Source organism: Pan troglodytes, chromosome 8 (assembly GCF_028858775.2).
Source record: "Pan troglodytes isolate AG18354 chromosome 8, NHGRI_mPanTro3-v2.0_pri, whole genome shotgun sequence".
NCBI classification, from domain to species: Eukaryota; Metazoa; Chordata; class Mammalia; order Primates; family Hominidae; genus Pan; species Pan troglodytes.
The window spans coordinates 114,460,278-114,472,978 of NC_072406.2; the positions used below are offsets into that span (position 1 = coordinate 114,460,278).

Sequence of the window (12,701 nt, forward strand, 5' to 3'; positions counted from 1 at the left end):
TGGCGGGCGCCTGTAGTCCCAGCTACTCAGGAGACTGAGGCAGGAGAATGGCGTGAACCCAGGAGGCGGAGCTTGCAGTGAGCCGAGATCACGCCACTGCACTCCAGCCTGGGTGGCACAGTGAGACTCTGTCTCAAAAAAAAAAAAAAGGGGGGGGCCTAAACAAAGTAACTTTGAACTTAGAATGGAGGAAATACATAAAAACACAGATCCTAGGGAATAGTTAACAGGTGATAGAGATTGTCCCTTGCCACTAAAAGTAAGCTATAGGAAGAACAGAAATACAACAAGAGGGGAGTGCAACAGAGCAAGGAGTCAAGGAATCAGTGGCCTTACCATCTGACAACATAAAACTGCATCTGGAAAGACCAATAGTGAGAGGGCCAGAGGGACAGGTGGTCTCATTGATATAACAAATTGGGAGCAGCAGAGAGCACAGCAGCAGCGTGACATGACCTTCTATCCTGAACTCCACAAAGAAACTGGGAGGCCAGTCCTTCCTTAACTCCAAGGAATGAGCTTTTGACCAATCTGATACAGAAATTCCAGAGAGTAAGAGATATGTTAGCTGGGTGCAGTGGCTCACACCTGTAATCCCAGCACTTTGGGAGGCCGGGGCAGGCAGATCACCTAAGGTCAGGAGTTAGAGACTAGCCTGGCCAACATAGTGAAACCCTGTCTCTACTAAAAATACAAAAATTATCCAGGCGTGGTGGTCCACACCTGTAATCCCATTTACTCAGGAGGCTGAGGCAGGAGAATCACTTGAACCCAGGAGGCAGAGGTTGCAGTGAGCTGAGATCGTGCCACTGCACTCCAGCCTGGGTGGAAAAGCTAGACTCTGTCTCAAAAAAAAAAAAAAATATATGTTTATGGCTTAGGCCCAGCTCACATACCAGTAAGAAAACCAGGACAGGAAGGAATAGGCTCTTATAGTTGGATAAAACTACAAGTAGGAGGCTGCTCTACAAGCTAGTTGAGGAGGAAAGCCGGGAGACCATGCACCTGTAGAACTGAGTGTCAGGGCAAAGGAAACCCTGCCCTTACACTTTCTGCAAGAGGGTCATGCATCATCCATAGGACTCAGGATTTCCTGCTTAATGTAACACTCAGGACCCAGAGAAGCAGAGTGATAAGTGTGAGGACTGGCCCTACCAATGACCAGCCCAGAAACAGAATGTCACCTTCTACATGGAGGCTGCCATGCCAACCTGTGAAGTGGTAAATGTAGAAGCCAAGTTAGAAGAGTAGGAATGTGAACTGATGGTCTAGAGTCTTACTTTAGCAAAGATATGGGGTATAGCTTGTTTTCTAGAGATCAGCAGGACTAAATGAAGGGAGATTAATAGGGATAGAGTCTTAGTTTGAATACCATTGTTAATGGGGTATGATATTTCCAGCTGAAAATGAGAGCCGGAGGCATGAGTGATTCATCCAAATGGAAGAAACAGAAGAGATCCCCTCGGCCCCCACGCCATATGACCAAAGTCACACCAGGTTCAGAGCTGCCCACTCCCAATGGAACCACCTTATCATCTAACCTCACTGGTGAGTGCCCTGGACTACTTCCTCTGATTAGACAAAAGAAGAGCTCCTTTCTCTCTTAGGGATTTTGAAATTGAAGACCAACCGAGGGGCTTTGGTTTTGGTGCTGAGAACAAAAAGGGAAACTCCAGGTCAAATCAGAGTGTGACCATTCAGCAACTATGCAGTGACTTAAGGTTGTTCTCTGACAACTTTAGAGACCAATATATGCAAAGATAAGCATGTAATCTGGGAAACAGAGACCCTAGTACCATAGAGGGTTTGTTTTGCCCACAGCCTCTTTCTTCTCCTTCAAGCGTCACATACTTTTCTTGGCAGGCGGCATGCCCTTCATTGATGTGCCCACTCCCATCTCCTCTGCAAGTTCAGAAGCTGCCTCAGCAGTGGTCAGTCCCTCTACAGACAGTGGCCTGGAATTCTCCTCCCAAACCACTTCCAAGGAAGACCTTACTGATCTAGAGCAACCTGGCTCTCCAGGGTACAGCACAGCTACAGAGCCTGGAAGCAGTGAGCTAGGTGTTCCCGAGCAGCCTGACCTCCAGGTATGGCTTTGATTTTTAATGTCCCTCTTCAGTATTCCAGTGTGGGAATTGGCTTGATCCTTTGGATCCTTTATGCAGGACTTGGCTCGAAAGAAGCTTGGGGTAACTTCAAAAGAAGCTCTGATCTTTCCTGCTTCTCAGAATTGGTTGTACTGCCTTGAAAACCCACAGCATGACTCACTGTGAGAGATAGCTCATGAGATTTATCAAGTTATACATATAGGTAGTACTTGACAAAAGGGAAGGAGCTGGCCATTGCTTTTTCTGGAAGGTAATGATCCAAATCCTAAGCCTGTGAGAGGCTCTGTGTCTCTAAGATTCTAGTCATTGTAGGTCAGTGAAGCCTCAGGAGATGTTTTTCTGAGTCCTTCATCATACTCCTACCTGAGCCATCTTGCGGTGATTCATAAACCACTGAGTTGGCCCTACATCTGTAGCCCATTAGAGACAGCTTGGAAGACAGCTACTTCAGGGTAGTAAGTTCCAAGTTGCTCTTGCCTCATCCCTCTTCCCATATCTCCCTGCTACTGGTCATAGCAGGAAGGGACCCATGTGGAAAAGTCCCAGTCAGCATCTGTGGAGTCCATCCCTGAAGTGTTAGAGGAGTGCACGTCCCCTGCCGACCACTCTGACTCTGCCTCTGTCCATGACATGGATTACGTCAATCCCCGGGGCGTGCGCTTTACACAGTCCTCCCAGAAAGAAGGTGGGTACTCTGGTAGGCTCTGCCAATTCACCTCCCCCATCCTACCTACTAAGCTGCCTGAGCCTAGACCGTCTTAAACCAAGATATTGGACTACTGCCTGTTGCTCCAAGTTCTAGGCTATTTTCTAGTCAGGAAATGGAGTCAAGCCATAGACTGTTGGCATGGAGGGAGCCCTTCCCTAACTTATACTACAGGGAGGAGGTTTGATGGGCGATAGGAAGCAAGAAGGAAGGATAAAAAGCTTAGGACTTTTAACAGAAAGGTAGGATCATCAATTCTGATTTCCTCCAGAAGTAGATTAGTCCCCTCATGTCCCCAGGAAAAAAAAAAAAAATCCTTTTCCTTTTTTTTTTTTTTTTCCTGTCGCCCAGGCTGGATTGCTGCAGTGGCACAATCACAGCTCACTATATCCTCGACTTCCTGGGTTCAAGCAATCCTCCCACCTCAGCCTCCCAAGTATTTGAGACTATAGGCATGCACCACTGCACTTGGCTACTTTTAAAAAATCTTTTGTAGAGATGGGGTCTCTCTGTGTTGCCTGGGCTGGTCTCAAACTCCTGGCCTCAAACAGTCCTCCCACCTTAGTCTCCCAAAGCACTAGGATTACAGGCATGAGCCATCACGCCCAGCCCTTTTCTTCAAAGAGAATCACTTACCTAAAATTGCCTTGTGTAATGCAGAGCAGGCTAGGCAAAGCCAGCAGACTAGTTGTTTTATAGCAGTCTCACTCTCCTCCTGGCCTTCCCCAGGCACAGCTTTGGTCCCCTATGGTCTTCCCTGCATCCGCGAGCTCTTCCGCTTCCTCATCTCCCTCACCAATCCACACGACCGCCATAACTCAGAGGTTATGATTCACATGGGACTGCATTTGCTGACAGTGGCCCTTGAGTCAGCCCCTGTAGCCCAGTGCCAGACCCTCTTGGGCCTCATCAAGGATGAGATGTGCCGTCACTTATTCCAGGTAAGACAAGATTGCTAGAGGGTCTCAGAGTCTCTTTCAAGGGCCAGGGGAACACAGGGAGGTCTGGCTGATTACGCAAAGAGTATAGGACCTAGGAAAGCATCTCCCTCCCAGTTGGCCAGTAGTTTTAGTAAGAGGGTTCCAGTAGTTCCCCAGGGACTCTGGCAGCCAGAGAGAAATATAGGAATGGCTAGATGTAGAGTTCCCTGGAAGCAATGGACCTCAGTGACACCTTCACTCAGTTTGCCTCTTCTGCCTCTCTTGGTTGAGCCATAGTCAGCTTCAGAAACCTCACAGCCGGGCTGGGTGCAGTGGCTCACGCCTGTAATCCCAGCACTTTGGGAGGCCAAGGCGGGCGGATCACGAGGTCAGGAGATTGAGACCAGCCTGACCAATGTGGTAAAACCCAGTCTCTACTAAAAATATCAAATTAGCTGGGCATGGTGACGTGCGCCTGTAATCCCAGCTTCTTGGGAGGCTGAGGAAGGAGAATATCTTAAACCCAGGAGGCAGAGGTTGCAGTGAGCTGAGATTGCGCCACTGCACTCCAGCGTGGGCAACAGAGTGAAACTCCACCTCAAAAAAAAAAAAAAAAAAAAAACTCATGGCCTACCCTGCTCTCATCTCCAGCTACTCAGCATAGAGCGACTAAACCTTTATGCTGCTTCCCTGCGAGTATGCTTCCTACTGTTTGAGAGCATGCGAGAGCACCTCAAGTTCCAAATGGAGGTGAGTTTCTTGATGTGGAAAGAAAAAGGGGAAAAAAAATAGGGAGATATATGGCATCTTCAGTGGGGCCAGCTCTATCATGCTACAGGGGTAGGATTTAGGGACTTCCTATAGGAGAGTCCTTTTAGCCTCCAGAGTTTGGTTCAATCAACTGGCCTCTTTTGTGGAAAAGTTAAAAGGAGACCAAAGGAGACTGGCTGACCCCAATATGAGAACTGCCAGGTAACCTTACCATGAATAGGAACAGCTCTTCTGCCCAGCAGTTACTCTGCAACACAGGCAGGTAAGTCAAGCCAGCATTGTCACTAAATTGCTAAAAGGAACTCTAAATAGGACCAGGTCATGTTCACATAGCACAGAAGGGCAAGAGGCAACTTGTCTGGGACCAGGTATGTGGTAGAGAGCCAGGCCTTATCCCCCAACATGGAGGCCAAAGAAGAGATATATTTAGGGGATGGAATACCTTTGGGTGTCTCTTAATACATGCCTCTAGGCTGGGCTTCTGCATTCTGTTTAATGTTTTTCCTGTCTAATTTTTTCTCTTCCTATCTTGAATCCTTTCCCCACCCAAATGGCAATTACTGGGTTATTGCCAGATGTACATCAAAAAGCTTATGGAGATCATCACTGTGGAGAACCCCAAGATGCCTTATGAGATGAAGGAGATGGCACTGGAGGCCATTGTGCAGCTCTGGCGCATCCCCAGCTTTGTCACAGAGCTCTACATCAACTATGATTGTGACTACTACTGTTCCAACCTCTTTGAGGACCTCTCAAAGCTGCTGTCCAAGGTGCTGAGCACTATAACTGGCCTCTAGGAAAAAACGCATTATAAAGGAAATCTCCCTGGTGGTAGTGAGGATGTTACATACAGAGAGGGGAACACTTGAGAGCTGGGAAATAGAAGAAAGGCATTTTCTTTTCTTTTTTTTTTTTTTGAGACGGAGTCTCACTCTGTTGCCCAGGCTGGAGTGCAGTGGCGCGATCTCGGCTCACTGCAAGCTCCACCTCCCGGGTTCACGCCATTCTCCTGCCTCAGCCTCCCGAGTAGCTGGGACTACAGGTGCCCACCACCACGCCCGGCTAATTTTTTGTATTTTTAGCAGAGACGGGGTTTCACCATGTTAGCCAGGATGGTCTCGATCTCCTGACCTCGTGATCCACCCGCCTCGGCCTCCCAAAGTGCTGGGATTACAGGCATGAGCCACCACGCCCGGCCAGAAAAACATTTTCTAAGGGCAATGTACAAGTTAGAAGAAGTTTTGGAAATTTTAGAAAATGATCAAAGTGTAAAGTGTTCTCCTAACTACAAGTCCAATTGATCTGTTTACTTTCCAGAATGCCTTCCCTGTGTCTGGTCAACTCTATACAACACACCTACTATCTCTTGATGCCCTATTGACAGTGATTGACAGCACCGAGGCCCACTGCCAGGCTAAAGTCCTCAACAGCCTCACCCAGCAAGAGAAGAAGGAGACAGCCAGACCAAGCTGTGAGATAGTAGATGGCACCCGAGAAGCTAGCAATAGTGAGAGGCATTTCTTTCTTTGATGAACCCAGTGTTCTATGCTTATCCCTTCTCTACTCTCTGAGTCGTTTTTCCTGTCCCCATATCACTTCCCCTGGGATGCTCCCAATTCTGTTTCTGGGCTTTGGCAGTTTAAATCACAGGCCAGTCAGGCAGATTAGTAGAACTCATAGCCTTCTCCCTTTTTCCTCCTCCCCACTTTGGTTTTTTACAGAATTATTATTTCTTTATGGCAAGAGAAGAGAACAGAGATTAAAGAATATAGGATTTCTGTCTCTGAAAGCTCCAGGTCCCACCGTCCCTCATCCCCAATATCTGCCTCCACTCTAATTAGTCCTCTCTAGCTCCCCCTTGAAATTTGAGGTTGCAGAAGATCAGGGAAAGTGACTGGGTAATCTCTTCATTAAATTAGAGAATCTAATGCTTGGCTGGGACAGGGACTACTTATTTTGGCTTGGGTTTGTCCTGCTCAGGGCTGGCGCCCTGTGCAGGAACCATGCAGGTCTTCTGGGCTTGGGATTTGATCTATCCTGCAGCTCTGCTTGGCTTCATACCCTGTAAGTCTTCACATATCTTCTTCTCTCTTACCAGCTGAGAGAACTGCCAGCGATGGGAAAGCTGTAGGCATGGCCTCAGACATCCCAGGCCTGCATCTGCCAGGTGGAGGGCGGCTGCCACCAGAACATGGGAAATCAGGATGCAGTGATCTGGAGGAAGCTGTTGACTCTGGGGGTGGGTACTGGGTGTCCATGACCCTAAGCTCCTCACCTGGAGGGCCTGGTGAAGAGCAGAGGGAGGGAGCAGACACCTAGGATAGTAACTAAGCAAGCCTTGGTAGCCCGCCTCGCCTTCAGACTCAGAGAGAGGGAGGCAAACATATGGACCCTCAGTTGATAGGACTTCCACGGAAGTAGAAGACTGGTGAGGACAAGATTTCTGAGGCTCCTTCTTGAAACTGGGGAGTATATTGGTGACCTTCCAAAAGTCCTTATCTGGGTAAAAAAAGGTCTTACAGATTTTTCCCCCCTCTTCTTCCTACTCCTAGCTGACAAAAAGTTTGCCCGGAAGCCACCCCGATTTTCCTGTCTCCTGCCAGATCCACGGGAACTAATTGAAATTAAAAACAAAAAGAAGGTACATACATGTATTCCCCAGCCTCTGTCCACCTCTGTCTGGGTGTCCAGTGTTGTAGGGTTTCCATCTCAGAAGATGAAGGAGAGTCTAGCACCTCATTGTACAGCTTCCTGAGGCCAGTCTTTGGGCTTGTTGGGACTTCAGCAACTCCCATTTGAAGCCCTTCCCTTACTCCTAAGCTATGTAGTTGAGCATACCCTATGTATGCCCCTGCGCAAATGCTGTACCAATTGAGAGCCAAGTGTCACTAGTGGCAGTGACAGGAGCCTTGGGAGTTGGTGTCTTGTGGGTCATTGAAGGTTACTGTCATCTCCAGCTCTTGCAAGATGATTGGCAATAAAGGGAAATTGATATTCATTCTGGTGCTTTAGTAAGGTTCAAATAGTAAGGTTCAAATAACTGTTTGTACTTTGGATTTCTTTTCTTTTTTTTTTTTTTCAGACGGAGTCTCTCTCTGTTGCCTAGGCTGGAGTGCAGTGGCATGATCTCAGCTCACTGCAACCTCCACCTACCGGGTTCAAGCAATTCTTCTGCCTCAGGCTCCCAAGTAGCTGGGACTACAGGCGTGTGCCACCATGCCTGGCTAATTTTTTGTATTTTTAGTAGAGACGGGGTTTCACCATGTTAGCCAGGATGGTCTCGATCTCCTGACCTCGTGATCCACCCACCTTGGCCTCCCAAAGTGCTGGGATTACAGTCGTGAGCCACCATGCCTGGCCTGTACTTTGGGTTTCTTAACACAAAGAAAACCTAACCCTTTCTGGCCAGGCGCAGTGGCTCACGCCTGTAATCCCAGCACTTTGGGAGATCGAGGTGGGCAGATCACCTGAGGTCAGGAGTTTGAGACCAGCCTGGCTAACACGATGAAACCCCGTCTCTACTAAAAATACAAAAATTAGCTGGGCATGGTGGTGCATGCCTGTAATCCCAGCTACTCGGGAGACTGAGGCAGGAGAATCAGTTGAACCTGGGAGGCAGAGGTTGCAGTGAGCTGAGATCACGCCACTGCACTCCAGCCTGGGCAACAGAGTGAAACTCCTTCTCGGAAAAAGACAAAAAAAACCTAACCCTTTCTTTCTCTTATTGCCAGCTTAAATGACTTTGGTTCATGTGTGCCCTTGAGTACATGGCCGTGACTGGACATACAGAAATATGAGTTGCCTCCACAGTTAGTCCACTTTGTCTTTCAAACCCAGGGCATTAAGCTAGGCAACCAAAGAAGCTAAGCTAGGCTAAAAACAAGAGGCTGGCTATCAACAAATGTCAGGGATGGATATAAAACTGGAGAGAAGAATTATCTAGTTTCTTTCTTCTACTTTTCCCCCGATCCTAAGTTAGAGAAGAGGAACTGTTTTATGTATCTTGAGCACTCAGGAAAGGAGTAAAAAAGAGCTCGTAAGCCAATTCAATTAGACATGAAGGTGGGGGAAGCTAAGGCCATTATGATCTAGCCTTAGTTCTGTAATCACTAAGAACCACATCCTAGGAGCTTTTTAGCTGACCAACTGTGGGTGGGCTATGGTGGACTCCAGGCTGGCCTTGTCTAATTTAGAGGCAAAGTAGCTTCTATACCTCTAGTTTTTCTCATGCAGCTGCTAATCACTGGCACAGAGCAGTTCAATCAGAAACCAAAGAAGGGGATTCAGTTTCTGCAAGAGAAAGGCCTCCTCACCATCCCAATGGACAACACAGAGGTTGCTCAGTGGCTCCGAGAGAACCCTCGGCTGGACAAGAAGATGATTGGAGAGTTTGTGAGTGACCGCAAAAACATTGACCTGTTGGAGAGCTTTGTGAGGTGAGGAAGCTGTAAGAAATGTGGGATATAGCCAGGTATGGTGGCTCATGCCTGTAATCCTGACACTTTGGGAGGCTGAGGCAGGCAGATCACTCGAGCTCAGGAGTTCAAGACCAGCCCGGGCAACATGGTGAAACCCTGTCTCTACAAAAAATACAAAAATTAGCTGGGCATGGTGGCATGTGCCTGTAGTCCCAGCTGTTCAGGAGGCTGAGGCAGGAAGATCACTTGAGTCTGGGAGTTCGAGGCTGCAGTGAGCTGTGATCATGCCACTGCACTCCAGTCCGGGTGATAGAGTGAGACCTTGGCTCAAAAAAAAAAAAAAGAAAGGTGGGACATGGTTAGTGATCAGTTTAAAGGGACAGAACATCCCTACCTCAAAGCGGTCTCTATAAATTTCTTCTGGAGACCCTAGCCAATGTTCTTCCTCTACCCATCATTTATATCTATTGGACCTGAAAGGGACTCCAACGAGATAGTTTGGGGAGCCCCCTCCATTCTGCATGGAGTCCATTGCAAAGGGGTAGAGCAGGGTTCCAGGGGGTGAGGGTTCTAGGCAAGAGTCCGTGGATGTGAAAAGTATTAAGGCTAGGGGTTGTGTTAGGGATGAACAGGAGATACTGCCCCTTTGCTAGAGACCTCAGCCTCCTCTCTTCCAGTAAGAGTAGGTTAGGAGGACAGTGACTAAAAGAGCCTGACATGTGCAGCTTACACATTTTCAGCCTCTTCTTCCTTTCTTTCCCTATAGCACCTTCAGTTTTCAGGGTCTGCGACTGGACGAAGCCCTCCGCCTCTACCTGGAAGCCTTCCGTTTGCCTGGGGAAGCACCAGTCATCCAGAGGTTGCTGGAGGCATTCACAGAGCGTTGGATGGTGAGTTTGAGTGTCAGGGGCTGAGCCCAGGATCCAAGGTCAGTTTGACTGAGGGCTGAAGAATCCAGCTGCTGTCTCTTTTTTTTTTTTTTTTTTGAGACAGAGTCTCGCTCTGTCACCCAGGCTGGAGTGCAGTAGCGCAGTCTCAGCACACTGCAACCTCCACCCCCCGGGTTCAAGCAATTCTCCTGCCTTAGCCTCCTGAGTAGCTGGGATTTCAGGCACCTGCCACCAAGCCTGGCTAATTTTTGTATTTTTAGTAGAGATGGGTTTTGCCATGTTGGTCAGGCTGGTCTCGAACTCCTGATCTCGGCTGATCCGCCCACCTCGGCCTCCCTGAGTGCTGGGATTACAGGCATGAACCACCGCACCCAGCCTGCTGTCTCTTAAAAAGTCAGAGAGCAAAATTAGTGACCTTTCCACAAAGAGATCAGCTTCTGTTAAGGAGTTGGCAAGAGACTGGCTGCTTTCTGGATGGTACCTCTCCTCTGTACTAGCACTGACCAGTGGGTTGGTAGTGAGGGTTTAATTGGCCAGAGAAGGGCATTGACACAGGCGGGATCTTTGCTTTTTCAGAATTGTAATGGCTCCCCATTTGCCAATAGCGATGCCTGCTTTTCCCTGGCCTATGCTGTCATCATGCTTAATACTGACCAGCACAACCACAATGTTCGTAAACAGAATGCACCCATGACCCTGGAGGTAAGCTTGGGTCCCAGTCAAGGCAAAGAAGACCCAGCACAGCTTGGGAGGTAGCAGGAAGGACATAGGATTTCCAGTGGGCATGATGGATGGGGTTCTGTCCAAGGGAATCAGGAAGGGCTGGCCAACCTAGAAAAGGGACTGGGGTGGGGAAGTGGGTTTTTTCACTTACTTTTTCCTAAGTCCTATTTACTGAAAACCCAGGAGTTCCTTGGGTGGGGCTTCAGTGTTGACACAAGGGGAAAAAACTTACTGGCCTGTCTCTAGGAGTTTCGCAAAAATCTGAAAGGTGTGAATGGAGGCAAGGACTTTGAGCAAGACATCCTGGAGGACATGTACCATGCCATCAAGTGAGTATACATAGAGAATAGTGCAGTATCTCTGTTAAGAAGAAGCACATTGCTTCCTTTCCCAGTTTTTAGAGTCATGTCAGACTGCAGTGACTCACATGCCCTGGATTTAGCCTCAGGACTTAGTTGGGCAGCCCCCTCTCTGCCAACTGTTTCTTCCTTAAAGAAGCCCAAATGATATTGGGACTCTAGTACTCTAAGCCAGGGTCCAAAGTGCTGCTCTTAAGTAGGATATCATGGCCCCATTTTCTGAACTTAAAACAGGTACATTTTCCTGTATAGATTACAAGATGCTGGCTGGTAGAGAACCCAAGATGGGCACTGGAGTGTGAGGCCTAGGTTACAGGTCAGAAATGGGCCACTTAGTTTTTTACTGTAAATCAGAAAAGGTAGAATTGTTCATTTTATCACACCTAGTAAGAATGTGTGATCTTACTATAGAACTAAAGGCCTCACTTACAGATAGGGCTTTGAGATTATGGGACACTTCCTTTCTTTCTGTCTGCTCCCACTGGTGGGTGGAAAGCAGACCACTGAGCTGCAGTTCTGATGACCTCTCATCAGTGGAGAGTGCTAGTATGGATGAACTCCTAGTCTTGGTTTGGAACTAGTCAGGTTCAAAGCAGTGCAACTGCTCCTTCCCTTACCTCCTGACAGGAATGAGGAAATTGTAATGCCTGAGGAGCAGACAGGCTTGGTTCGGGAGAACTATGTGTGGAATGTGCTGCTTCATCGAGGTGCCACCCCTGAGGGCATATTCCTGCGTGTGCCTACTGCCAGCTATGATCTTGACCTCTTCACCATGACCTGGGGCCCCACTATTGCTGCTCTCTCTTATGTCTTTGACAAAAGCCTTGAGGAGACAATCATCCAGAAAGCCATCTCAGGCTTCAGGTAGCCCAGCTTTGGCCTTGGTCTTCACCTCCCCCTACCTCTGTGAGCTAACATGGTTTTCTCCATGCCTCTCTGACTCCTACTGTTACGTCATTAGAATGGGGTTCCCCCTGAGTTTTTGGAGGGAGGCTGAAGCTTGGGTAGGCTCAGTCTTAAACAGAAACAAAATTAAAAGGTTTCTTCCTGGGACTGACTGGGGAAGAGCCCCATGCAAGCTCAGGGACTTCGAAGGGCTGCTTGGCCTTCCAGTGACTCTGTTTCTGGGATGGGGGGTAACATTACAGGAAGTGCGCCATGATCTCCGCCCACTATGGCCTCAGCGATGTGTTTGACAATCTCATCATCTCTCTATGCAAATTCACAGCTCTCAGCAGTGAGGTGAGCAGGTGCAGGAACTGTGTACTTGGAGCTCCAAAGGAGGACCTCTCTTTTAGCCATGGATCTACCCTTATCAACAGACCTGGTTGCCCTCAGCATCTTCCCTCACTGCCCCCACTTGAATATACCAGAGCTTAGGCCATTTCTGTCTTGCACACTCTGGGATAAAACTAGTGTTACTTCATGTAATGGGGATGGGAAAGGAGATACAGGAGTGGGGAAGGCCTTAACTAGGTTAACCCACTCCCACCAGTATTATGGGGGATTGAAGCAGAGCCAACAAAAGGACCTGAGGGAACCATCATAGGCAGAGACCTAAGAGATTTTCCTTTCCAGACATTAGCTCGGCCTTAAGTCTGTTCTCATCCTCTTTTCCAGTCTATTGAGAACCTGCCCAGTGTATTTGGAAGCAACCCTAAAGCCCATATTGCAGCCAAGACAGTATTCCATTTGGCCCATCGTCATGGTGACATCCTGCGGGAGGGCTGGAAGAATATCATGGAGGCCATGCTGCAGCTCTTCCGAGCCCAACTACTGCCCAAGGCTATGATAGAGGTAATTCTT

General features: G+C 48.3%; 1 protein-coding gene across 16 annotated transcripts in view; it reads left to right on the forward strand.

The window, feature by feature from the left end:
* GBF1 (golgi brefeldin A resistant guanine nucleotide exchange factor 1) overlaps nt 1-12,701 on the forward strand; it is a 137,086-nt gene that overhangs the window by 110,870 nt on the left and 13,515 nt on the right. For 9 of the 16 annotated variants that reach the window (XR_010146696.1, XR_010146698.1, XM_016919211.2 and 6 more), the window contains 16 exons: nt 1,401-1,548; nt 1,864-2,087; nt 2,628-2,793; nt 3,544-3,755; nt 4,386-4,484; nt 5,081-5,275; nt 5,823-6,012; nt 6,604-6,744; nt 7,058-7,146; nt 8,739-8,941; nt 9,690-9,813; nt 10,390-10,515; nt 10,783-10,865; nt 11,523-11,759; nt 12,044-12,137; nt 12,516-12,692. Coding sequence is in view for 12 of the 16 variants with exons in the window: in XM_016919211.2 (XP_016774700.1) it covers nt 1,401-1,548; nt 1,864-2,087; nt 2,628-2,793; nt 3,544-3,755; nt 4,386-4,484; nt 5,081-5,275; nt 5,823-6,012; nt 6,604-6,744; nt 7,058-7,146; nt 8,739-8,941; nt 9,690-9,813; nt 10,390-10,515; nt 10,783-10,865; nt 11,523-11,759; nt 12,044-12,137; nt 12,516-12,692 (2,508 nt within the window). In the remaining 4 variants the exon portion in view is untranslated. Of the gene's footprint in view, nt 1-1,400; nt 1,549-1,863; nt 2,088-2,624; nt 2,794-3,543; nt 3,756-4,385; nt 4,485-5,080; nt 5,276-5,822; nt 6,013-6,603; nt 6,745-7,057; nt 7,147-8,738; nt 8,942-9,689; nt 9,814-10,389; nt 10,516-10,782; nt 10,866-11,522; nt 11,760-12,043; nt 12,138-12,515; nt 12,693-12,701 lie in introns of all 16 variants that reach the window. The other 7 variants (XR_010146695.1, XR_010146697.1, XM_009459126.3 and 4 more) reach the window with 1 other exon arrangement.